This window comes from Eutrigla gurnardus (assembly GCF_963514095.1).
Source record: "Eutrigla gurnardus genome assembly, chromosome: 20".
Classification (NCBI taxonomy): Eukaryota; Metazoa; Chordata; class Actinopteri; order Perciformes; family Triglidae; genus Eutrigla; species Eutrigla gurnardus.
The window spans coordinates 9,620,563-9,644,892 of NC_139931.1; the positions used below are offsets into that span (position 1 = coordinate 9,620,563).

Below are 24,330 nucleotides of genomic sequence, written 5' to 3' on the forward strand. Positions count from 1 at the left end.
CTTCCATTGAGTTATTAAATGAAGACTGGCTTCCTTCTATCGGATGGTGTTTGATCTAATAAATGAGAGATTATATTCTACCCGCTTACCCCACAGAGTTATATTTGGTGTGTGCATGTAATAATGGTTTATTTATTTCTGAGGAGATACCGTGTAGTTGGAAATAGTCTTTGGCGGCAGTCCAGGAAAGGAGGTGCTGAAGGATCAATTCTTCATCGTCCTGATAGTTTCCTTGACTGTCCTTTGGCCAGGACTTCTCGATAATGGCTGAGATGAGAGTCCCGAATTTCCAGTTTACCTTAAACTTCTCAAACAGCTTTCCCTCAGACTTGGTCTGCATATGAGGTAAGACAGTCATAAACATTATCATGTGTCCTTTAAATGATGAAGTGAAACGGTTACTCATGCAGGTCCAGAAAGTCATTTAGTCCATCTTCATACCTGGCACAACGATGTCACAGCCTCGAGAGCACACCTCTCAATACTAGCAGCGACGTGTGGATGGGATTTACTGAGCTCCTCTATCTTTGTGCAGTAGAATTCAATTTGATCCACAGCAGATTCCTAAAATTAGACAGGCATATTAAATATTTATAGTCCAACAATACAATAAATATATATATATTTTAAATTAACACAGATCTGTAAAATAAGTCACATACCCGTTTGTACTTGCCCTCAAAATCCATTGTGAATTTCTGTCTCCATTCTTTGGTGTAATCTTCATCTTTGAATTGGATTGAGATGATGTTGTTCCACATCTGTAAAATACAGAATCAACAAAAGAACCATTGTCCAGACTTCTGTACCATCCATGACTTGCGAGCGCCCATATGTATAGTTTTCGGTTTATTTACAAAAATATAATGAAACTGCTCACTTCAATCTCTGCTGTGGCCTCAAGTCTGTACAGGTTAATGAAATTACTGTTCAGCAAATTCTGCCTGAAGCACTGATTGATCCAGTCTCTCATTATGACCATGGCCTGAGGGATCACCAAGTCTTTTGCGTATCCCTGCACTTTGTCTTCTTGTTGAGTCTCCTGAATGAGAATTCATAGATTAACAACATATGAAATGAGCAAGACTTGATTATCTCTGAAATGGGAACATCTTGCCTTATAAGATTCACTTCACACACCTTCTGTTTGTTACAATGAACAAAGTCCGACACAGATGCAACCAGATTCATACAGGCGACAGGAATCTCAGCGCAGTTCTGTGTATAAGTTGCCGATCTGACTCCTTTGCAGAGCTTCTCCAACAGTCTCACTGCTGCTTCTAGGCACTCTCTCCTATAAGCCTCAGTACAATGACTAGAAACAAAACAAGAAAAGAAGATTAAAGCGTGAAATCTGATAAACATCCAATCGAAAATCTTCTACATCAAGAAGGGCAAATCACCTGTATTTTTCCTCAATCATTCGTCCTTGGATGTGTGAGAGAATCTCGGACGCTGCCTGTAAAATAGAAATTCAAGAAGATTAATGAAACGGTACTGTAATCCCGACATGCATCATTTCCAATAAGAGTTTCCACTTCACCTGACAGGTACTGTAGGAAATATCCAGCGGAGCCTTGTTGGTGAAAACATGAAGCACGTCCAAAAGTTCAGTGTTTATGTTGTTGAGACAATCCATCAGGTTATCGAACGGCATCAAGTACAAGCAGGATCGCACTAAAAGTGCATCCACTTCCATCAAATGACTGTTGTTTTTAATCACATTCAGCAACGCCCTGAAAACAAAAGAGTAAGTCAAGATATGCCCGGCAATATCCATCCATTTCTAAATAGATCCAATGGAAGATAATTGTGTAAGAGTTCAGCAAAGGCACTCACTGCCTGTCCTGACTGTTATAGAATGAGGAAGTGATCCCAAGGCCTTGCAAACCTGCCCAGGTTAAGGTGTACTTCGAGTTTCCAGAAGCTGCCGCTTCAAAGGGCTTCACGGTGCCTTTGAGGAGGTGGAGGAGCGGCAGCACCGAAATCCATCGAGGCATGTTCGCTGCTTTCACGTCTTTAATCAGAGTCACCAACAAGTCTGGCAGACTGTAAAAGAAAGTTTGTGAAATTAGCAGATTATATCCTTACACACAGGGATATCGAATAGATTAGGCACCTACCTTTTGAGAACAGCGACATCCCGAGAAAACCCTGTCCAGTACTGGAGGAACTCTTCCTTCTCTAGTTTGGGTAAACAGAGGGTGCCACAGAGCCGGTTGAGCTCGCCATTGTCCAGTTTGAAGCGAAGCCGTTGACTCACATAGAGCATGATCGCAGCCGCTCTCATGGGATCCTGAAAGTAGAGCATCTTCTCCCCTCCATCCTTCAACTGAGGAATCACCCTCGTCAGCATGAACTCCTTTACCATCGTTTTCACCTGGGAAATCAGCAGGGACACGTAAGTACGGTTGGCTTATAGGTGCAGCTAAAGTTCGTACACAGAGATTACAAACTTACGTCTTCTTCTCCATAGTTTAAGGAAGACCATTTCTTTTGTTTTTCTTCGTACACAAAAGGATCCCCGTAAACCTGACAGAACTGATTCAGCTGGATGAAGAAACTTTTCACATTGGTATCGGTCCAGGTCCTAAGAAGATCAAATATGGACTCCAGCATTATATTCCCCGCTATCTTTCTGCCTTGAATGAGCTTGTTCCTTTGTTCAGGCCAGATTGTTTCTTTAACACGTTTGAGGAAGTTCTTCGAAGGCTCGGCACAGATGATGTCATCGTATTGATGCCAGTCCCCTTTAAAAAAAAAGAAGATACAGATATTCCATGTGTAACACAAATGCATCATAATATGATAACCACGTGTTATTTGCACGCAGGGAATGAAGGTCACATTTACCATCGCTGTTAACGAGGCTGGGTTTCACGAACAAACATCTGTTGGTGGTATGATTGGTAGAATCCATTTTGTATATGTGCTCAAACTCGTATTTGCACTTTTTATCATTGAAGACAACATATTTGTACGGTATCGACCTAAACTCGGCTAGATTTCTGTTTGTCTGCAGCCAGCCCTCGACCAGAAAGCCATGATCTCCAAGGTCTCTGCGTGAAAAAGGACAATAAAGCCAGTGAGACCGGAAATTGAAACGAGGTCCGTCTACGAACACATCAAAAGTCACTACATCGCACAGTTTGCAATCAAGCGAGTAGTATAGTGTGTGTAGCATGTCACATTTGTGTGTGCAGTGATTGTGTGGGGGAATTAATTCGAGATCATGTACCTGCTCACAGAGAGCTCACACACTTCATCTTCCCAATTTCCAAGGGGATTCCCGGCCTTGATGAAGATACGATCTTTTGGATCCAATTTGAAGTCCTTCGAGAGCACTGCGTGGAAGTAAATTGTGAGTCTGTCATGCGCAGCGATGTTCTTGTTCCTGGTCAGCCTAAAAAGCAGAAACACATGAATAAAGTTATAGTTAATATAATGCACACAGGGAAAACTGTGTGTACAACCATCTGAGAGCGTCATCACCTTTTGGGTGGCAGGCTAGCCGGGGTGCTGGGCTCCTTCCCGACGTCTTTGCTTTCCTTCTCGGCGTCTGAGGTTTGTGCTGCGGTCGAGTCCTGCTCGCTGCCAGACTTCTGGTCCTCTACTGTCCCCTCTGGGTCCACACTGGAGCCTGGGCTGTGAGCCTGCACAAGCATTAAACATGCAGGCTAAATATACACCTTTGATTCACGACAAACTCATTTACTTTCTCCACTAAACTTGAAGTCAACATTACCTTTGTGTGTGCTTGAGGACCAAACACCATGGTTTGTTGAGGTGCCACAGTCTGCTTCGCCTTCTCGTCCTGCTGACTCTTTCCCTTCTGTTTGTTTTGTCCTGCCTCTTTCACATTTTGTTCCATGTTGGCGTTCTGGTCCACTGGAGGTTGGTTTCTAGCGGCCGCGTCATTCTTGTTCTTTGTGTTTTTCTTTTCAGTCTTTTGATCTTTAGGGTTATTGGACTTCGTCCCTTTGCCCGACTGAGAAGTCGCGCTCTTGCCGTCTTCTGCGGCGGGAGTCGGAGTGTCAGCTGGCGCCGTCTTGAGTTTCTGGTCCTGAGATGCTTGAAGTGCGTTGGTCTCTCCCTCGTTAGGGTTACCTGGAGCTTCTTCAGTTCTTGCCTCTACTCCGCCAGGAGCCGTTTCACTCTGAACCACTTGTGTGTCTTCAGATGGTGCCGGAGGAATTTCAGCTGAGGAATCGGGCGGGTGCTCCAGTGAGTGAGGCCCATCTTGGAGGGAGTCTGTCGTTTCATCCACGGCGTTATCTGAGCTTTCACTTTCATAAGAGTCCCTCCCGCTCTGCGTCTTCTTTCCCTTATTGTCTTCCAGGCAGCCTTGGGACACTTCTTGCTCTAATGTCGAGTTGCCATCTTTCTTCTTTCTTTTCCTCCTCCTGGTTTTTTTCTACGAAGATCAGAAGGTAGAAGTTCAATTTAACAAACCTGTTTTACTGCTAATGTGAAACCATGCCACAGTCTAAATATTATAATCCTAGTATGGCTGGTAAACATTTTAAATGTATCAATATCTAAACTTCTTAATTGAAACCTTGTGGACCAAAAGTAACTGCACTTAAAGTTGTACAGATTTAAGATTTGAGATACGTTGGTTCTTGCAGCCTCTTTGGCGGTAGATGTAACTGCAGGCGAGCCTCTGGGACCTCATCTCCCAGAGTTCCTTTGGAAACCGAACAGTGTCGACTGTGTTAGGACCTCAGCAGTAGGACTACACAATGCGGCCTACAAAAGCCTACACATGCGGTCAGAACAAAGGGACAAAGGGGATTAAAAACTACACCGCCATTTTAGTTTCACTTCTCACCTAGGTGCGAAGTGCAACGTCACACAACTGGTGCCCTATTGGCTGACCACCACAGGTACCCCAGGGGGTCCCCGGCAGCAGCCGTGAACTATATAAACCAGCGCCACCTTAAGAACACTCTCTTCTCTTCCTGCTTCCAACGCGCTTCCATCGCAACACCACGTTGCAACGGGAGGCGACCCCTCCTGCAGCACACCGCTGCAACAAGAGGAACCAAGCCGGTTCCTGCCTTCCAGCTACCAGACGCTGTCTGAAGTAAGCTGACTAAATCGCCAAGCTGCGATTATACTGCCGCCCACGGAAGAAAGAAACACAAACTGTTTTCTTTATTCGAGTTTGATCAACGAGAGGAAACACGCTCCGCTCTCGTCTGGACTAAGCCGACTCATCACGTCCCCCCGCTGATGCCGGGGCCCACGAACTACCGCCGTGTTAAGGGACGCCGTCATCGCCAGGACGGACTCGCAGCTTACGCAACAACACCAGTAAGAGGCTATCAGTCTGGGCAGAGACATAAGTTTGATAGTGTAGGATATGCTTGTAATTCTTGTTAACGTGTTTTAAGTTTTGATCACGGACCGCCGAGTCCGTTGCTTTCCGTGTTGTATTTGAATGCTGATTGTGTACCCACGCCGCTGGGTTGATTTCTGTAACGGTGTTTTTGACTAAACCTCAGCCATATTCGCGAGCCCAGTAAGCGTCTACTATCAGTTACCGGCGGACGCTAAGGACATAGCCATCTCTCGCTTGCTCTCTCTCTCTCTCTCTCGCGATCCTATCGGACGTCAGTGGCTCCGCCCCTGAACGCTGTGAGGGATAGCTCCATCTGGTGGCCGCACATAGCCATCTCTCCCTCTCTCCACACACACACACACACACACACACACACACACACACACACACACACACACACACACACACACACACACACACACACACACACACACACACACACACACACACACACACACACACACACACACACACACACACACACACACACACACACACACACACACACACACACACACACACACACACACACACACACACACACACACCAGTGAGTAGCTCCACCTGGGCAGACCAACCGCTGCTGACTGACGTAAAAAGCATCACTAATTTTTTAATTTTGCAGGGAATGTCGCCACAGACACGGAGATCCTATTTCTGGGCAAAGCAGCAGGTACAAGCACTTTCATTAGTGGGTCACATGATCAATCACCATTGTTTTAAGTCACTCTTGGATAGATAGTAACTTAAAGGACTATTTAATAGATGAAAATGTTACAGAGTACAACTTTAAGATTCATATGAAGCGAGAGAAAAACAAAAAGCGAGGCAACACAGTGGCAGTAAAGCTTACCCGTTTCTTTTGGACAGGGGAGCTCTCATCACTTGCTTGTTTGGGCTCTTTGCTGTCCGCAGGTGGGTCGGTGCTTTGAGATGCCGATTTCTCAGCTGTACCTTCAAGATCCGCTACCAAGGGTTTAGGCAGATCTCTTGTATCTGGATTAAAAAAAGATGTGGCATATAAATCGGATTGCGTCCAAAGACATCAAATCCAATTATTATCAAATAAGTCTCACTAAGTCGGTAAAAATGTAGTTGCCTGTCCTGTTGTCTGCAAATGTGTGGACAGATAACGCAGAGATGCTGCCATCTTGAGGCAAGAGAATAGCATAGACACTCGAAGACCACTTCATTAAATCAAATTCATCAAATTTTGCTTTTAGAAGTGCAATACAATTAATGCAATGTAGGTTCATGTTATGACAATACACAGAATGAAAGGCTTCAACAGTTGACGCTGGTCATTATTCTGAATTACTCTGATGTTGCATTTATAATTTATGGAGAGAGTGACATTTAATTGTGATTCATGTTCAAACTAAAGATTGTGGCATTTTTATCATGGCATTGATAGGATGATTCCACCTAAAAGAAAAAACACCAGCACTGTATGGCACACTTTTAATCACTGTATGTACAGTACACCTGATGTGTCCTCCAAATTATATTTTGGATGCTGTGTTAACAAATATAACCATAAAGTTGCTCCTTTAAACATTGTGTAGACATCATTGATACAATTCTGAAAGTAAATATATAATAATATTAAGCCACACTTACCCTGTGTGTTTACAGGTTGGACAAGTAGCTTCAGGCCACACTCGCTGCAGAACTTGGCTGTTGTCTCCGAAATAATATGCTTACAAAGTGGGCACTTCATCTTCAGACCTCAGTGATCCCTGCGAAGGATGAAACGAGTTGGGTTTAACTGCAATGTAACTTGAGATAACATCTCGGAGCAGATTCCTTTCGCTTTCTATTTTGCAAAAATGAGGCCTCATGACTCAGCCTTCCCAACTCTGCAAAACAACCCCCAGGAACAAAGTGGCTGCTTTCATTGACGTGGACTTTGAGTCGACTTATCCAAAATGGCCTATGAACATTTCGTTAAGTGATTGAAATGGAAATAACCATGCAGCGGTCAGTGACAGTGAACCCCTGGATGACACGAAGAATTCAGACCTGCTTAGATCCAACAAGAGACTCACTTCAGCCAAAGAGGAGGGAAAACTAAGAGGTCTCACTGCACACTATTCTGAGGCTGTAGTTCAGTGAAGTTGCAACCCCCCAGAGGAACTCATGTGCACCCACACTTGCACACTCACAAACAATAAAATGTATTCTGTGGCCAATTATTTCACTGCTACAGTTGGGTCGCAGCAGATCTTATTAGGGTAGCCAGACAAATTTGTCATAGTCTTTTATTTAACATGTATATCTGCTCTACAGCTCAGAGCCACATGAAGGGGCCTGAATGCTCCGGTTGTTCTGATCATTGTAGCCTACCGAATCGAATATGAAAGGCTAGTGTACATTTTGTTTTACAGATGAGGAAGTGAAAACAACTAAATAGTGATTCTACCTAAATGCATTTATTTTGGCTTTTTTTAAAGTATTTAAGGTGTACATATATCTTCAATAACATATGCATAATAGAAATTCCCTCTTCTCAGGATTCATAGTTAAGGCCTTTTCGAGAATCTTCTGTAGGAAAAATACACTCGCTAATTTTTAAAATATGTATCTCATGTTGCTGCACCAAATTTATTATGATGTATTATTATCATCAGGGTGCAAAGGGCAGTAGAAAGGCTAGGCAGTAAAGGCTGCCTTCTGGTCTTTGCAACTAGCCCATGTTACTGTTAGAAAGCTGAAACTCATGTAAAAACAATATTGAAACATAGATAAATAAAGCACACAATAAATCATAATTTCCGTTAAGAACATACTAGATCATACATATTCAAACATGACTTAAAATTATGAACTACAGAATAATTTATTAAGGTGATTGGATTTGGTGTTATGAATAAAGGGTTTAAGGGTTTATCGTTGGTTATTTAGTTATATGTTAATCACAAGACTAAATTAGGAAAAGGGATTCAGTAACACTTGCTTGGTCTATCACTGGACTTCATTTCCTGTTTTAGGACAATTCATCTGTTGTCTCTGCTCTGCTCTCTCTTTGTTCAAACCCTTCTGGCTAAACCCCGAGGCAAAAATAGCTTGAATGTTTCAATTGATTAAGTTTTGTTTTTGCACTACGACCAAACCTGTTTCTGTGAATCTTTTGGGCTTTTATTTTTCAAATATTTTACACGTCATTTTGTCTGTCAGAAGATAATTATTAAAGAAGAATATTGTAGTGGATGTGGTAACATTGGAAAAAGTGTCAAGCATATTTGCAGAGGAAGAGAAGTGTATTTGAGTGATTCCTCCTCTTCAAGAAAAGATCTTTGGCTTTTGGCTCCAAAGTTCAGCCAATCACATGTTTGCTTTTTAACTTTCTGTACGTCACTTCCTGTTTTTCCTTTACACGACCCATGCTATAGCCTCCGTCGACAACAGCAACGTCGAGAATGCTAACTAAACAAACACAAGTACCTGCCATTATAACTACAGTATCTACGTCACACTGTATCAACCGCGGGAACAGCTCCGCGTCACACTGAAGAAGCACCGTTGTTACATCTTAGCAGCGAGTTAACGCTAGCTAACAGCCAGTCTATTGAGCTGCGTATTAAAAGTTAGCTAACGTTAGCTGGGTCTCTTAGCTTTCACTTTCCAATAAGAAATATAAAATGTGCAGAAAAAGCAATGGCGTCAAGCAATGACATCGTATTCAAACCCCATTTGAGTCGAGTCGGACGGTCAGAAGTGGCCCGTGACAGCGAGGTCTGATAGCTACTCCGGCTAATGAGATTAAACCTCATTTGTCATAACGTAAAGTCTTGACGTTTATACCCTCCGGCTTTCTGCAAAGCAGCAAACAAACATGTCAGCGGTCCTACCTGGACTGGACCGCGAGCTCTCTTTTCTTTGCAAATAAAAAAAGAAAATTCCCAGAAGTCATCTCCTCTCTGCGGGAACAACCGATGCACCGGCAGAGACTCACTCCCGTCTGAGACCTGCGCTCATTTTCATTTCCGCATTAGAATGAAAAGTTTCGTTTTATCTGAAATGGGCGTCAACTAATAAAAGTTAACTTTACGAATGAGTATTTTTCTGTACTAGGGGGGAGATGACAGAGCTGGTTCCTATGCGCATGTGTGAAAAAGCAGTTTATACTTACCTACTAAAACTCTAATTGTAACTAAGTAGTCTCAACCATCTCTAATGACACTAATCAAACACTTAATTTTGATTAACCATCACGTGATGTACTTATTTAGCAGGACAATAGTGCTTTCTGGTATATGAATGGTTGGGACATAAGGAGGCCCATGCAGTGATTTACACATTAATGAAGTGTGGGATTTCACTGTCTGCGGCTGACACTTCTCCAACACTCATTTATTTTAAGATGCAAGGCTCTTCAATTGTCAGCAGAGGGCAGAATAAACAGGACATTTGACTAAGAATGTGCTATGGAGTGCATGGACTATGAACTATGACTATGACTTTTTAAAATGATTTTTATTTCAACCAGCTAACTGTAACCAAAGGCCTTCGCACAACGCTGTGCTCTAGAAAATTAGTCACCTAAGTTATCTCGCTGAAACACCAATCTTGAGTGTTTCAGGGTCATATTGTGCAGGTCCGTTACCATGGTAACTTAACTCCTGCAGGTCAGGAGTGTGTTTGGTTCAGGCTGTCGGATCCAAAGGTATTGAAGCATCTTCATCATGCATAAAAACAATAAAATAGAGAGTCCTGTGATCCATATAGCAAAGAAGATATTGTCCAAAACATTCTGAAAAAAAGTGCATTCATATGTCAAGTGTAATAATAACATGGCACAACTGGAATTGGAGGTGAAGTACAGTAACACCAGAACCTAATTTGGAAAACACTGAGCACCAGAAAGCAACTTAACAGCCAGTCGGCGGCGCGTGCACACCCACTCACACACACGTTTGACCCAGAGGTGTGGTGAACGGTTCGCTTTGTTTTCCTCTTGATGAAACCTTGAGACGCTGTGTTGTATGCAGATTTCACCCTCCTGTGAGGCTGAAGGAAGCAACAACAAAGCATTTTGTGGGTAACATCTCGGTCTCGATTCAAGCACGATGAGATAATGAGATCACGCTCGATGTTACGAAATCATTGCAACTGTGGAAATGGTGCATATTGTAATGGGGATTTTGGATGTTTGTAATCCGCATCTCCTCTTTTCAACTGTTGTGCTATGACTAAAATGAATGCCTGTGTACATCTTGTCTTTGTCTGTACATCTTGTCTTTGTAAGATAGGACATGAAGCATCTTTTGTCTACAGTATGATTCCTCCTCCTTAAAAGGGAGATTGCTGTTAGACTCAGGGTCGTTCCTGCTGACTCTGAACTTTTGCATCAGAAGGCAGGGGTGAACATTATTTTCCTCTGCAGACGAAAATAAACCTCGGAGAAAAAACTGGTTGTTGATCTTTACTGGGCAGATTCATTTTTCCACAACAATATAAAAAAACATGTATTCCTTGACCAGCATGTTTTTCATCAGGTGACCTTTTGGAGGGGTCATTGTCAAAGAGCTGAGGATGGTGTGAAGTTGAAATGCATTCTAAAGCTTATTTTGGATTATTTAGTCTTCAATTGTAATCTGAACCATCACAAAACGTTTGTGATGGTGGCCTTTCTTCAGATTCAGCAACAGAAGTGTTGTTGGAAGAAAATGTGTATTTGTGATATTGGAGAGTTTTGATACACGAAGGGTTCAACAGTTGGTCGCTGCAAAAGAACGACGGGGGGAGAAAAACACTGTAAATCACACCTTCGTCATCATTATGGGAGTCCATCTGCTGCTACCTGCAGGCAGCTGGTATCGAGGTGCACGTGTACCTTCAATGCAACATAAATTCTCATTGGAGAAAAAACCGGGGGCAGTTGATGTCGTCTTTATTCTTCAAATAATGAAAGAAGTATGAATTAGTGTCGAACAACATCCTCCTCTTACATGCAGTTCCCTCTATATGTATCTACTGTAAACTGCTGCATGACCCTTTTACCTACACAGCGAAAAACAACCTAAGGATGTGGGTTTAACTGGCGCCTGATAACCCGCCTTACATGTCCGCAGCTTAGCCTGTGATGTGTGCTCTCAGTCACACAAAGACTCAGAACACAATAGAGCCGCACATTTGTTTTATTGTTTCACATTGTTGGCGTTTTGCATCTCACATGATGACTAACTGACATATTTCCAGTTTTTAATAGCCCGCTGAGCCTTTTGCACTTGTCGGTAACACTACAGTTGGGATCATGATTTTAAGGCAAAACTCCTGAGATGCTCAGGAACTATAGACGACGCTGAGTAAATTAACTTTCGCAGTGCCAAAAGCACAAAACAGGCGTTGGTGTGATTTGAGAATAACACTCAGCAGCACCAGAAAGCAACTTAACAGACGCCATGCACACACATTTGGCCCAGAGACATGGTGAAAGAAGTACAACATTAAGTGTTAAACTCTGGGATTAAACCTTGATGTATGTTTAATCATTTGACGTTAACCTTGGTTGCCAGAAGACTTCACCCTCCGTGAAAAACGCTCAATCAGTTTTCAGACTCGCAGCCAACAAAACTAATTGCAGCGGCGGAGAAACGGTGCACCGAACCAGCGTTTTCGGCTAAATTTCCCATGAGATTGCTTTGCGATGCCAAGATGTGCATCACCTTTACAGACTCGGCTCACGTAACACAGCATGACAGAGGAGGCCGATCATATCTCGATGTCTCTCAAAGCGTCCCCCGTTCATTTGTACACTGAAACACGACGTGGGTTCAAATTAGGGCGGCTCAAGATACGACAGCTGGTTCCTGAAAAGGAGAACAAAAATCTTTGCACTTAATCAGTTTTACGCAAACAATCATTCAATCTGTAAGTAGATTCTGAGTTTTCACCTGCACGTTGTGATGTAAATCACACCTTGATCAGTGTGGGAGTCCATCTGCTGTTCCCTGCAGGTGATACAGTCAATCAGTACTGTGCAGCAAATGGGTATAGGGGGGGGGATGCAGGGAAAAAGTGTAAAAACCTCTCACGTGTTTGACGTTCTTTTATTTTTGAAGCATACGGCGGTGTAGATGACTTCTGCTGGTTCTTCCTCACAGTGGTTGTTGTCATAGGGGAGCCAGTTGACATAGTCTGTATCCTGATCATAGAAGAGACGTTAGCAGAGACGATGCACACAAACGACAGCTCTGATTGTAATAAAGACTGCGATGTCTGCAATGTGTGCCACCGGAAAGTTCACCTGCACGTCCCCCTCACTGTCCGCCTCTAGTGTCCTTCTATGGTGGAGCCTGAAACAGATGAACACAATCATGCTATAAGACTGGGTCTTATTTGTGGTCGGGTCATGTTCAACACAAGAGATGAGGTGAGTTAAAAAGTTGTGGCAGCCAGAAGGAGAGTGTTGCTGGGTTAGGGTTTACTTCTATGTGCGGTAGTGAGGGTGGCACCAGAAGAACTAACGGTCACACTTTAACTGTGAAAGTGTGGCTACAAGTGCAACTCGCTAAGATTGGCCTTGTTTCATTAGTGGAAACAGAGGGTGCTCAAACAGACATGAGATGTTCATTTGTTTGTTCGTCAGTGGTGGAAAGTAAGTAGGCTCCATCTACTGAATCTACCGTCACAGTTTTCCCTCTAGCTACATATCAGATAAAGCAACTTTTTTCCACTTATTTGACAGTTATATTTACTGGTTATTTTTTAGACTCAGGGCACACGCCCACACGGGTGTTCTCATTACCCGGCCTGTTGAAACCCCGGAGCGATGCTGGGGTTTTTTGTAAGATCATCAAACGCTATTAAGAATAGGCCTTTTTGACAAACAAATGCAGGGTAAAGAACAAAACTCCAAGCATCAAAATAATGCTTCTGCTCCAGGAAGGGTGCAGCTTACCATCGGATGGCGATGACGACGATCACAATCAGAAGCACAGCGACGCTAGCGATGATGAGTACAGTAAATGATGCCCAATGTGCTGTGAATGAAAGAGTGTTAGAGCTCAGCTCCAATATTCTGTTTGGGGGTCCTGTGAGGACTCAAACATTAACATAAATACATTGATTTGCCTGTGCATTACTTTTTGACTGATTTTGCAGATGCTATCATTATTTTTCACAACACACAGCCACTAAACAAATGTCAGTATTTCTTACGTTTCATTATTAAAGTCACGACAGAGGAGTTTTGGCTCCCGTGTTTGTTGGTCGCTCTGCAGAAATACTGGCCACCGTCTCCAGGGAAGAACTCCGGCTGGTGTCCGGCGTCCATGATGTCACCATCACCACGGACTTTAAACCAAGTGTAATTCTCCACTGGAGGGTTTGCATGGCTGCTGCAGATTAGGGTGGCGGCGCTGTCGCTGGCGTCGACCTCCATCGACGACGCCGACGTGTTCTTGGGGCCGTCTGAAAGAAAAACAGTCAGAGAAATCATGAAATCATCACCATATTCATTATCTAAACCACAGTGTGGAATACTCACATTCAACATTAATACGTGTGACTCCTGTGGTTGTTCCCGCGTGCGTTTTCACAGAGCAAGTGTAGTTCCCGGAGCTTGCGGAGGACATCTTGCTCAAATGAAGCACGGGTCCTTTATGTATGGGTTCTCCATTCTTGAACCAGGTGGAAGCGGATGAAAGGTCACAGCCGTGTATGCAGGTCAGATTCACGGAGTCGCCTTCCCTCGTTGGTTCGTTAGGTTTGGTCACGGAAACGTTCAAATCTAGGAGAGCAGAAGGACTGCTTCAGTTTCAAACTCAGCAGATGGACGTGCAGAGAGGATCCACAAAGAAAACTCACCAGTAACCGTTAGTGTCGGGCCACCTGTACCAGTCCATTTGCCTTCTGCGGAGTGAGTTACAAATCTGAAGACGTATATCCCTGCATCACTATGCTCCACTTGGTGTATTTTCAAAGAGCAATTGTGACGTTTGTTACCAATGTACTGGACCTTCAAGGCGGTGGAAATGAAACGGCCCTTGAAAAGACGAGACTTTCCATGACTCCACATGATATTCTTCACTATCTGGCCGTCTGGATAGTAAAAGGAACAAGGGATCACGACGGGCGAGCCCCTCGTCGCACAGAGCTGCTGCTGGTGATAAACCACCTTCCACGTATCGCAGAAAACACCTGAAAGAGATGGATTCGTTCATATCCGGCAAGATCCGTATCATTTTAATAAAAAGCACTAATGAGGTGTAAACGGTCGACTTACCAGCCAGAAGCAGAGGCATCACTGTCCATGTCAGGTTTCTACTTTCGACGCCCATGTTACCAGTTGCAAATCAAGTCGAATCAGCGAGGTTGTAATTTGTGTTTTGTGTCCTTCGTCTGCATCTTAATGTGCGTACTGTAGAGGCAGCTTCCTGTAATGGAGATTTAAAAAGACCGTCCTGGCTTATGTAAAACAGGTCGCACGCACAGACTCCGTATACTTCTGCTTCTACTTTCTCTGTTTGCATTTGTGAAACCAGGCCGCCGAATGAAGAAAACACGTTGCATTTGTCTGGTCTGTTGCTTTGTTGTGGTCGTGTTTCCATTTCATCTATTTTGCATGTTGTACTTTTGAGAGTTTGTGTGAGTGTGTGTAGGGGGGTTATGACACTGTGACTGCTTGATGTTTGATCAGTGCATGTGAAATACTGTAGGCCTACATAAAAAAGAAAAGAGACGCACCTAGTTTTCACGAGCTGAAATCAAAGATGTCACCAGATAAGGACTGTTTTTTCAGGTGGTTGGATTATCTCAACAAGTGCTCACTGACACAGATTTAAACACATTTGTGAAAACAATTAGAGATAAATTGGTCTCAGATATTTGATTTCGCCTCATGAAAAATTGGAGCAAAAAAAAAAATGTATTTATATTTTGGTTCAGTGTTCTTTGAAGTCAGGATTCTCTTTGGGCTACATGGGGACAACTTTCTGCAACATGAAGCATCATGCAATTCCTTTTTGTCTACTGTCACGTGACTAATTAAACTGCTACAAATCACTATGAATGTTAAATATGTCTGTTATTATAGGTTACCTACCTTATTGATTTCGGGACATCATCTCAAACTAAAGGATGAAAATATTCAATTAAAAAAAAGAAAAGCTCACCAGGATGACTGGATATCTCCTGTGTGTGTGTGTGTGTGTGTGTGTGTGTGTGTGTGTGTGTGTGTGTGTGTGTGTGTGTGTGTGTGTGTGTGTGTGTGTGTCGCCCCCTCTGAGGGCCGGTTCACGTTGACGGAATGGCGAGGACGGGGTCCCTATAAAGACCGGATCAGTGAGCGCGGACGACGAGGAGGACCAGTCAGTCAGAGGCGCGTACACCATGGAGATGCCCGCTAAACTCGCGTTCCCGATCGTGATCCTCTCCGTGCTGGCGGCTTGCAGTCCGACGGCGGCGTGGTACAAGCAGGTGGCCGGTCCGAGCTACTACTCGGTGGGCAGGGCGTCCGGCTTGCTGTCCGGTATCCGGAGGTCACCGTACGTCAAGAGAGACGAGCCGGACTCGTCAGACAGCGAAGACTTGGCCCCCGACAGCGCGTTTCCTGAACTCACTTCGCACAATTTCATCCGGAAGACGATGGTAAGTCATTTTGTTTTGATCGGTGAATTCTGGGTTGGGTGGCTTTTACGCATTACGCACGGCGAGCGCAGAGCTATTACAGGCTAAAAATCAGTATCACTATTAAATCAATGCATTTATAATGTGTTCAAATGGTTCAACTTAAAGGTCCCTTTATTTATTTTATTTTATTGACCTTTATTCATACAGGTAAAATCTCATTGAGACCCAGGGTCTCATTTACAAGAGAGACCTGTTCCAGGTAGGCAGATAGGTAGTTTCTGCGTCACCGAACCCACTAGAAATAGTAAATATGAATTTATAGGGAGATTATTCACTTAAAGTATTTAAGTCAATGTTTAGCAACAATGGTCATTGTGAAGCAGAATAGCACCAGTCAGATTGTTATGTATTATATTCATATATTTACCAATACTTCATGTGTTGCATGTTTAATTATAATCTGCAGTTACTTTTTGTGTCACAAATGTAGTTAAGTACAAAGTGCAGTTCTCCCTGAGATGTGCAGTGGAACAAAGTAGCGTAAAATGGAAACACTAAGGTAGAAAATGTATTTTGTAATTGTGCTGAAAGGAGATAAAATAATTGAGATGAAGTTCATATAAACCGATATCAAATTGATAAGTGTAATTCTCTGAAGGACTTGTTGGGATGTGAAACATTACACAGTTTGATTCAAGTGTACATGATTTAAAAGGTTTTCTAATGCAGAATCGTTTGTCCGTTTCTCTTCCAACAGCCGGTTTGCATCAAAGACATTACACCCAACCTGCAGAGCTGTGAACTCCTGCAGGAACTCAAGGGGACATTTAGGTGCAAAGCGGACGTCTTCCTCACTCTGGGCTCCGCAGACTGTGCAGGAGACTAAAGCCGACAGATGGGCTGGAGGATGAAGCTTCAAACTTCTTGAAGGAGTGACATTAAGAAAAAGAAGGAAAAAAAATACTGTACATTTCACTAATGTTGCACGAGATGGAAGATATGCATTTCACCAATTTATTCACAGATTTTACGATGAACCCATCTTAAAACTTTGTACATATTTGAGTTTTCATTAATAAATTAATCATATGGCAACTCCTTGTGAAATTACTGAATCCAAAACAGTTATTCTCCTCGAGACGGACAATAAATTGCTGCATTGAAATCAAACTTTTTGTAAATTCAGTTATGGGTGATTTAGAAACATTAAATGGGTTTGATTTAAGTGAGGAAAACTTGAAGTTATAGTTAACATGCATGCATGTTGAACACAGTGAGGTTTTATTCCAACTATAGAAAGAAGCCTGTATAACAGGGAAGATAATTTAACGTTAAAAATGACCAGACATATCAATAAATAGTTTTATTCAATGGGTTTTAAAATAAACATTTAAAAAAATATGCAGCTTCATTAAGTTAATTTAGCTGCTTAAATAAATTACTTTAAAATTGGCCAAATATTTGGCCACAGGAAAACATGAAATTAAAATTCTCGTGCTGAATGACTTAACAGCCTTCAGGAAGACGTTCACAACAACTGGACGGCTGCTAGATTCATCTTCATAATCTGATCTATGGCCATGTGAAAGACCACCTCTACGTTGGCGGCGTCCGTGGCGGTGGTAAAGTGGTGGTACACGGGTTTGTCGGGACTGACGTGACACGAGGAGAACATGGCGGTGATGTGGTGGGCTGCAGCATCCACGTCAACATCTGGTCCTGGACGGGGACAAAGGGGGAAACAAATACGTCAAATCCAGAGACTTCCATCCGAGTTCAGGAAAAGCGATAAAGTTGCTTCGACAACTGTTCACTGAGTCAATAAATATTGATACTAACAGGAAACTAACATCTGGCGAGGACAGTTCATACATTTTCCTCCTCAATCACTGAATAAAACATGACACAAGAGTTCATTTTTCAGTTGCTGCGAATGAGTCTGAAATATGTATGACCATGATCTGTGCCCAATGAATAACATACCCATAAAACATGGAGGACTGCATGTGAAATCTCTGGCCAGAAGGAATTCTGATTACCCAACGGACAAGGAGGATGCAGTGACCCATCCAGCAGAAAGGACCCACAAACAACCAATTCCTCAAGGAAATACAGATTTTAGAAAATACCTCCAAACTTCCAAGCTGTCAACTCTTGAGAATGGAGAGTTGAGCAAGAACTGGAGTATCTTTTGGGGTCAGAAGCCAAGATTGGGGCAGTTGAAATGTAAATCCTCTCTAGCATACCTTTGAAACTAGGAAGGTAAAATCGTAAGTGTCTTCCAGAGCGGAGGATCTTGTCCCGGAAAAGGTCCGTCTTATTCATGAACAGAATCTGTAGGAGAGAGACGGGGTAACGGAAATGTGAAAATAAATAAATAAATGACACTCCAGTTGATGCCTTTCAGTGCACTCACAATGTAACTCATGATTTAAGTATATGGAAGAATAAACACTGTAATGTCTCCATCTCTATATACCTCCCCAATACTGTTTTTATAATGACATTTCAAATGACAGGTAACGCAGTCCAACACAACCACTAAATACAAAAATAATCCCCCTCAATCATGATTTATGTCCGACGAGAAGAGTGCGTGGGGTCTGTATCTGCAGACTCTGACCTCAGCAACCCACAAGGTGACCACATACACCTTCAAGTTCCATCATGACTTCTTCACACCACTTGGTGAGGTTTCACAGAAACTCACACCCTGTAAAAATAGGTCTGAAAAATAGAACGAGGAAAAGGAAAGGTGGCCTTTCCATTTCTGTTATTGATTGATTGTGGTAAATGCTACTGACCAACAAAAAAAGTCATTCATGCTGATACAAACAAACCAATTACATGCAGAATTAAACGGTGCTTGCAGCCGGCATCCTAAAGAGAAATGACCTGCGCTTCATCTCAATTAAACTCTGTACGCTAGTTATGTTTGCGGCAGCGTCGGAGGTAATCATAGCCAGTTAGTGTCCCATCCGCTTGGCATGAATGATTACCAAAACCCCCACTGTTCAAGTGAGCTCCACACATTTAGATGAGCTTTAAAACACACACGGCAGGGAGGAGGGAAGATTTTAAATATGCTTTTTGTTTTTTAAAATCACGCCCATATATAAATATAAACTTTTGCATGAAGAGGAACAGTGCTGGAGACAGTTTGGGCAGTTGAATGCCAATCATTTTTAGAACTACAAACATTCTGGGACAGGGAAATTCACATCCTTCTGCAGATTTAAAGCTACAAAATCTACAAGGCCTGTACTTTGTTCAGTGTTTTAATTAAAACATCACTAAATGCAAAGTTCAAAACATCAGCAGAGGCAATGAACACAACTTGATACCTTTTGGTATTCTCAGTATATTCATCTTTAAGAAAGGAAACTAAAATAAAGTAAATTAAACTTACCAGTGAGGTGCTCATAAACACAGTGTTGTTGCAGATGGATGTAAAAAGTTGAAGACTTTCCAGCAGGCGGTTCTAATAAAAAGGAAAATATGAAAAAGGAAAGAAAAAAAAATCAAATTAGTAAACACAGGGTCTATTGTGCCAAGAAAATAAATGGCATCACATCTAAGCTATTACAACCAGTCTTTTTCATAACGTACCCCTGCAGGGTCCTCAGCCTGTGTCATATCATAGCTGCTGAGGGCCACGACGAACAACACAGCCTGAATACAGTCAAAGCAGCTGAGCCACTTCCTCCTCTCACTTCGCTGGCCGCCGACATCATACAACCTGTCCATGAGCAACAACAAAACATCCAAATGTGTGAGGAGAGAGGAAAAGGGTGATTCATTACCCATGAGCTCCATGTTTTAAAGCTTAAATCACTAATCGATATATACAATCATTGATATTAAATAATTATATTATTTCAGAACCATTTCAAATATGGGGGCAATCCGTTTCAAAATAAGATCTGGCACCCGGTGAAGCGGAGGGTCTTGGTGACACAGGTAATGAGTTCCCATTTGGGCCGCCAGTCTCCAGGTGCATGATTGCAGAACTCATGTCAGAGGCAATGAGGCGTTTATCCCCCTGGGTGAGGAGTCAGTTTTAACAAGCTGGGGGACAATAAGCCTCAACTGGTGCATTTGACGGCAGCAGAAAAGAAAATGATCACTCATGGCGGCTAGAAGACATTTATGGGTTGTTTTTTTTAAGATTTAGTGGAAGTGCAAGATCAGACATATAAAGTGATACAGCTCGCAACGGCTGAGGAAATAAGGTTATCAGAATCGGCTGAAGACATACGAGTGGCTGCGTGTTCACAAGTTTGCCTTTCTGGAGGAATAAAACTTGTGGCCCAAGGGACTTCCTGGAGCCGTTTGCTGGCTGGAGGAGAGCTCCTAGTTTATTTTCATTTAAAAAAAAATTGAACAACTCCATCCTGTCCTGTGAGGCTATCAATTTTATTCTGGTCCCCTGAAGTTGCACTCTTTAATTAAAGATATTTCCTGATAAACAAAAACAAATGCATCAAATTGTGAAGCATTTGGATTCAGTTCAAACCTTGAAGAAGCTACAGAACATGCAATATTAATGAAGTCCTGGTCTGTATGGGAGTCTATTTGACATCGACAGGGCAAAGAGAGAATCATGAATGGCTGCGTACTCTGAAAACAAAAAGGTGAAAAGGGGGAAAGGAAGGTGGGGTTTCAATGTTTCATCAGTCCTCTACATTTGTGTTATTATTCCTGGAATAACCAGGCGGCATGAAGCCATCAATATTTCATGTCTGAGTCATCCCCATGCAGCTGCCTCCCTCGGCTCAGAAGAGTTCAGCCTTCGTCAGGAATCCCTGGAAGTGGTGGTGAGGCCGATTCTCCAGAGGCTCAACAAGCTGCTCTCTAGGACGGCAGCATGTTTAAGTATAACACCGACTCTGATGGGAAATAAATCTAAAAGTCCTCAATGGACCCAGTTTCAGTGAAAATCAAATAACAAAGTTGTGGAAAAAAATATGAATCAACATCCTGCTCCAACTCCAAAGCCATCTTATATAAATGATGTGCTTTGTTACCATGCAGGTCAATGACCAACACATCTATGTTAAAAAAAATAGCAACACAGTCAAGGCATGCTGCTTAATGAACTACTTTAGTTACACATATTATGCTAACACTGTGCTATAGCAGTCTGTGGTATATGATCCAAAGTGTTCAATTGTCCCTTAAAAAGCAAAATATCTTGTTAATATTAAAAGTTTAATTTCAGGTCCATGATTGGCCCTTTAACAATAAGTATATTATGATGCTTTCTGTGAGCCAATTCTGAGTCGTTTAAGTCTTAACTTTTAAAAACTCAATAAGCAGCGGTGTGCTGGCATGTAGTCCTCTATGCACTGCACTACATCTACCACTGCTGTGTTAGTGCTGCTGGTTTAATAAGTCTTACCGAAAGATGATTTCATCAAGTTGGAACTGCGTCTCAATGATTCCACAGGTCCTCACTCTCACTCTCAGAACATCGGTCTCGGTGGGAACGTACATGGGAGCGATGATTCGACTCATGTTCTCAAAGAAACTGAAGGGGGAATAGAAAGATAACAGGAAACATCACTAACCGATGACACATTTCAAAAGAAATCAGCTGCTTTTTGACATTTCCTTCAAATATCAGGCCAGGACAGTCGATGTTTGGCCTTGAACTGATATTTTTGTTTAAATGGCAGTTAAACCATTACAGTTTATTTGGTACACCAAGCTAAAAATATTTTTAACACAACAGCCTGGCAACAAATCCTACCTCTGTGAAGGTTATAATGTTCAGTGGGAAATGATTTATTGGGTTTAATGATTTAGAGGCAGGCTGTTAAGTTGTGGTGCAGTTAAATGGAAGTGGAGAATGAGTGGAGATGCTGTTGGTCTCAGGAAGTGAAAAAATAGAATAATATTCACCAGATCGCTCTAAATGAAAAAAATCCTACATGAAATTTGACATGAGCATTTAACGCATCCTGAGCGTTTACGAGTAGTGGGCCGCTGTAAAGTGCATGAAGCGCAAAACATGGTTCAGTGTCTCACAGAAAATGGTTCATTTCTAAATGGCAGTAAATTTCAGATTATTAAGCTGATTAGAATGAATTTCTAAAAAAAAAGGTTACATCAATAGGTAACACATTTTCGGTCCAGTTCATGCCAGCGCTGATGTGCAAAAAGTCATTTTACAGGTTGAGGTGCTGTTAAACTCCTCGGGAACTCAAGTGTGTCACGACCCCGTCTAGTCCATTATTTCTGGAGCGAGAAATCAATGTGTGGGTCGAGCAGAGTGAGAACAAGACAGCCAGTTGAGTTTCATATCATCCTCCAGCCCCACAAACCTATTGAGTTCCGATAATGAAGCTGTCACATCATCTTTCTCCGTCTGGCTAGCTGGAGTACCTTATAAAATAATAATAATAATACTAGTGGCATTACCCAAAATGTGGTCCACTTCACTTCAATTAATTACCCACACTTCAGCTGATGATGCACACTCTAATCATCTATGCAGAGTGCTGCGTTACCATTACATGACACTGTGCAGGCGGATGCTTCTGAAGCAATTTATAAAAAGGGCACAATGTGGTGAAGGACACCAATCGCCCACATAGATATAGAACTGTACCACAAACAAAGGGATGCTGGCTGTATTGACATCACTTCGGTTTCATTATTTCTTTGAAACATTGGAATAGATGAAAAACTCTGTTCAATTACAAGCTTTAAATGAAGCCAGATTGAACCAAACCCTTCAGTAATTCCTCTGACACGAGTCCCGTTTGACTTCTTACTCATGAACACCGACTTTTAATCAAATCTCTCGTCTGCACCACTCTAATTCCCATCTTCTTGGATATCTGCAAACAGTGCTTTTTTTTTTTAATTGCTCACAATTAAACCTCCAAATTAAATGTCACAGGAACCATTTCCTGAAGACAAACTATTGATAAGATGCGATGACGCGCTTCTTACCGGGCAATTTCCCCCGACATTTCTGGCATCTCGTCAGCATCGGGTGGTGTTGTGAAACGCAGGTCATTTAAGGTCGATTTACTCACTACAGTGCGGAGTCATTCAGCTCAAACTCGTAGCCCCTGGCTGCGGCGGCTCGCACCCCTTGGTCGGCCCAAAGCGCACTGACGGCGTTAGCCACAAAAGGAAGAATTTCCTGGTCGTCCCCCAAACACTGAGTGCAGGCAAGGATGGAGCGGGCGCACGTCTACAGGAAGCAGGAGAAAACGATCATGAGGAGGACATTAAAACTTCAAGTAACACAAAGACTAAATGGATCAATATGTTGTGCCTTGCAACATCAGATCCATCTGTTATCTAGTGTGACAAAGAGTGGCTGCAATCATTTAAAACTATCTTCTCTGATCACCTTGTTCTTCTTCTTAGCCAGGTTAATCCTCAGCATCCCCATTCCTCGGAGCACAAACTTCATAGAGGTCAGCAGGTTGTCTAGTACCGCAGGCTGCGGAGGGAAGGACAGTTGACGTGCTGAAGGTTTCTCTCGACTTGACTGGTGTTAAAATAAAAGCTTGCTTTACAACCGGCCCGGCACCTTGAAACTCAGGAGCTCCTCTTTGTTGAAGCCGTGACTGTGGATGATCTTGATCTGTTTGATCAGGGTGCTCTTTCCGCTCTCGGCAGCTCCTGGCGAACGCAGGAGGGAGAAAGGCTGTCTTACTTCACAAACGCAGACACTACACAGAGGAAAAACCTTGTGTAGACGCCTTCAACTCACCAAGCATGAGGATCTTCACCACGTTCATCTCGGTCCTGGCATGCTCACATATGTCTTGTTCTATTTTAGAGCTCTGCAGTTTGGCCTTTTTACCTTCTTCTGTGACGTCCCGCTGAAGGCACATTCCCATGCAGATCTGAGGAAGAAAAAACTATGGCTAATTATTACTACATGGATAATAAATATGAATTTAGTATGACTAGATATGCATTCAATCCTCTTAATCTTTATCAGAGGAGCAGGATAGGCACTCAATTTAGAACCATTAGTTAGCCTACATAAAAAAAAGGTTATTTTAATGTCGTTTTTGTTTTCTGACTAGCTTAAAATAAGCTAAATTAATAGTATTTTTCCACTATGGCAGCTTAATTACTTTACTTATGCTAAATATCACCACATAATTACTAGTGAACAGTCACAAACGATAAGAATAATTAATTTAGACTGAAAGACGAGTCTGGCCTAGTTTTGAGGCCAAACTCCATTGAAACTAACTCCTAATGATGACGACCCTCCCACATTTTGGTTACAGGAAACTTAATAATCACTTTTAAATCGATTTAATATTCTTTAATATACTTCTACCTGCAGCGGGTCTGGCAGGATATTAAGACAGCAAAACATCACGCTACGAATTTGCTCCTCAAACCGGTTTCATTGGATTCACAGGCTGAAC

General features: G+C 42.5%; 4 protein-coding genes across 6 annotated transcripts in view; 1 reads left to right on the top strand and 3 right to left on the bottom strand.

The window, feature by feature from the left end:
- LOC311031146 (E3 ubiquitin-protein ligase rnf213-alpha-like) overlaps positions 1-9,329 on the bottom strand; it is a 29,320-nt gene extending 19,991 nt beyond the window's left edge. For both annotated transcript variants that reach the window (XM_084037280.1, XM_084037279.1), the window contains exons 1-17: positions 9,196-9,329; positions 6,965-7,083; positions 6,198-6,340; positions 3,746-4,414; positions 3,493-3,653; positions 3,239-3,403; positions 2,854-3,059; positions 2,461-2,750; positions 2,124-2,380; positions 1,840-2,049; positions 1,544-1,736; positions 1,404-1,459; positions 1,141-1,315; positions 881-1,042; positions 663-761; positions 442-564; positions 151-334 (exon numbers count right to left, since the gene is read on the bottom strand). In XM_084037280.1, coding sequence (XP_083893406.1) covers positions 151-334; positions 442-564; positions 663-761; positions 881-1,042; positions 1,141-1,315; positions 1,404-1,459; positions 1,544-1,736; positions 1,840-2,049; positions 2,124-2,380; positions 2,461-2,750; positions 2,854-3,059; positions 3,239-3,403; positions 3,493-3,653; positions 3,746-4,414; positions 6,198-6,340; positions 6,965-7,064 — 3,193 coding nt within the window. In that variant the 5' untranslated portion in view covers positions 7,065-7,083; positions 9,196-9,329. The remainder of the gene's footprint in view (positions 1-150; positions 335-441; positions 565-662; positions 762-880; positions 1,043-1,140; positions 1,316-1,403; positions 1,460-1,543; positions 1,737-1,839; positions 2,050-2,123; positions 2,381-2,460; positions 2,751-2,853; positions 3,060-3,238; positions 3,404-3,492; positions 3,654-3,745; positions 4,415-6,197; positions 6,341-6,964; positions 7,084-9,195) is intronic.
- A 1,517-nt stretch (positions 9,330-10,846) lies between these two features.
- LOC311030961 (B-cell receptor CD22-like) lies at positions 10,847-15,521 on the bottom strand. 2 transcript variants are annotated; one of them, XM_084037023.1, is made up of 10 exons: positions 15,463-15,521; positions 14,574-14,724; positions 14,156-14,488; positions 13,836-14,078; positions 13,508-13,759; positions 13,248-13,329; positions 12,594-12,642; positions 12,382-12,491; positions 12,241-12,297; positions 10,847-12,156 (listed from the first exon to the last, which is right to left on the bottom strand). In XM_084037023.1, the coding sequence occupies exons 2-10, from the start codon at positions 14,626-14,628 to the stop codon at positions 12,126-12,128; spliced, it is 1,212 nt and encodes a 403-aa protein (XP_083893149.1). In that variant the 5' UTR covers positions 14,629-14,724; positions 15,463-15,521; the 3' UTR covers positions 10,847-12,125. The 2 variants fall into 2 exon arrangements, with proteins under 2 accessions (XP_083893149.1, XP_083893148.1); XM_084037022.1 differs by having other exon boundaries at positions 15,393-15,512.
- A 21-nt stretch (positions 15,522-15,542) lies between these two features.
- On the top strand, positions 15,543-16,905 carry LOC311030962 (neuropeptide B-like). Its single transcript, XM_084037024.1, has 2 exons — positions 15,543-15,937; positions 16,677-16,905. Exons 1-2 carry the CDS (start codon positions 15,680-15,682, stop codon positions 16,803-16,805), a joined length of 387 nt encoding a protein of 128 aa, XP_083893150.1. The 5' UTR covers positions 15,543-15,679; the 3' UTR covers positions 16,806-16,905.
- Positions 16,906-17,446: 541 nt separating this feature from the next.
- On the bottom strand, positions 17,447-24,278 carry LOC311031098 (guanine nucleotide-binding protein G(o) subunit alpha-like; the record flags this gene model as incomplete). The annotated part of the gene is made up of 10 exons (XM_084037212.1): positions 17,447-17,638; positions 18,166-18,253; positions 19,329-19,400; positions 19,529-19,658; positions 21,321-21,449; positions 22,966-23,126; positions 23,289-23,381; positions 23,472-23,563; positions 23,655-23,790; positions 24,240-24,278. 10 exons carry the CDS (start codon positions 24,276-24,278, stop codon positions 17,448-17,450), a joined length of 1,131 nt encoding a protein of 376 aa, XP_083893338.1. The 3' UTR covers position 17,447.
- Between the last annotated feature and the right edge of the window lie 52 nt (positions 24,279-24,330).

Coding starts and splice junctions, on each gene's coding strand:
- LOC311030961 (XM_084037023.1), bottom strand. CDS start 14,628: ATGGGCGTCGAAAGTAGAAACCTGACATGGACAGTGATGCCTCTGCTT. Junction 14,079..14,155: donor CCCGACACTAACGGTTACTG/GTGAGTTTTCTT, acceptor CTGCTCTCCTAG/ATTTGAACGTTTCCGTGACC. Junction 12,643..13,247: donor GTCGTCATCGCCATCCGATG/GTAAGCTGCACC, acceptor CATCTGTTTCAG/GCTCCACCATAGAAGGACAC.
- LOC311030962 (XM_084037024.1), top strand. CDS start 15,680: ATGGAGATGCCCGCTAAACTCGCGTTCCCGATCGTGATCCTCTCCGTG. Junction 15,938..16,676: donor ATTTCATCCGGAAGACGATG/GTAAGTCATTTT, acceptor CTCTTCCAACAG/CCGGTTTGCATCAAAGACAT.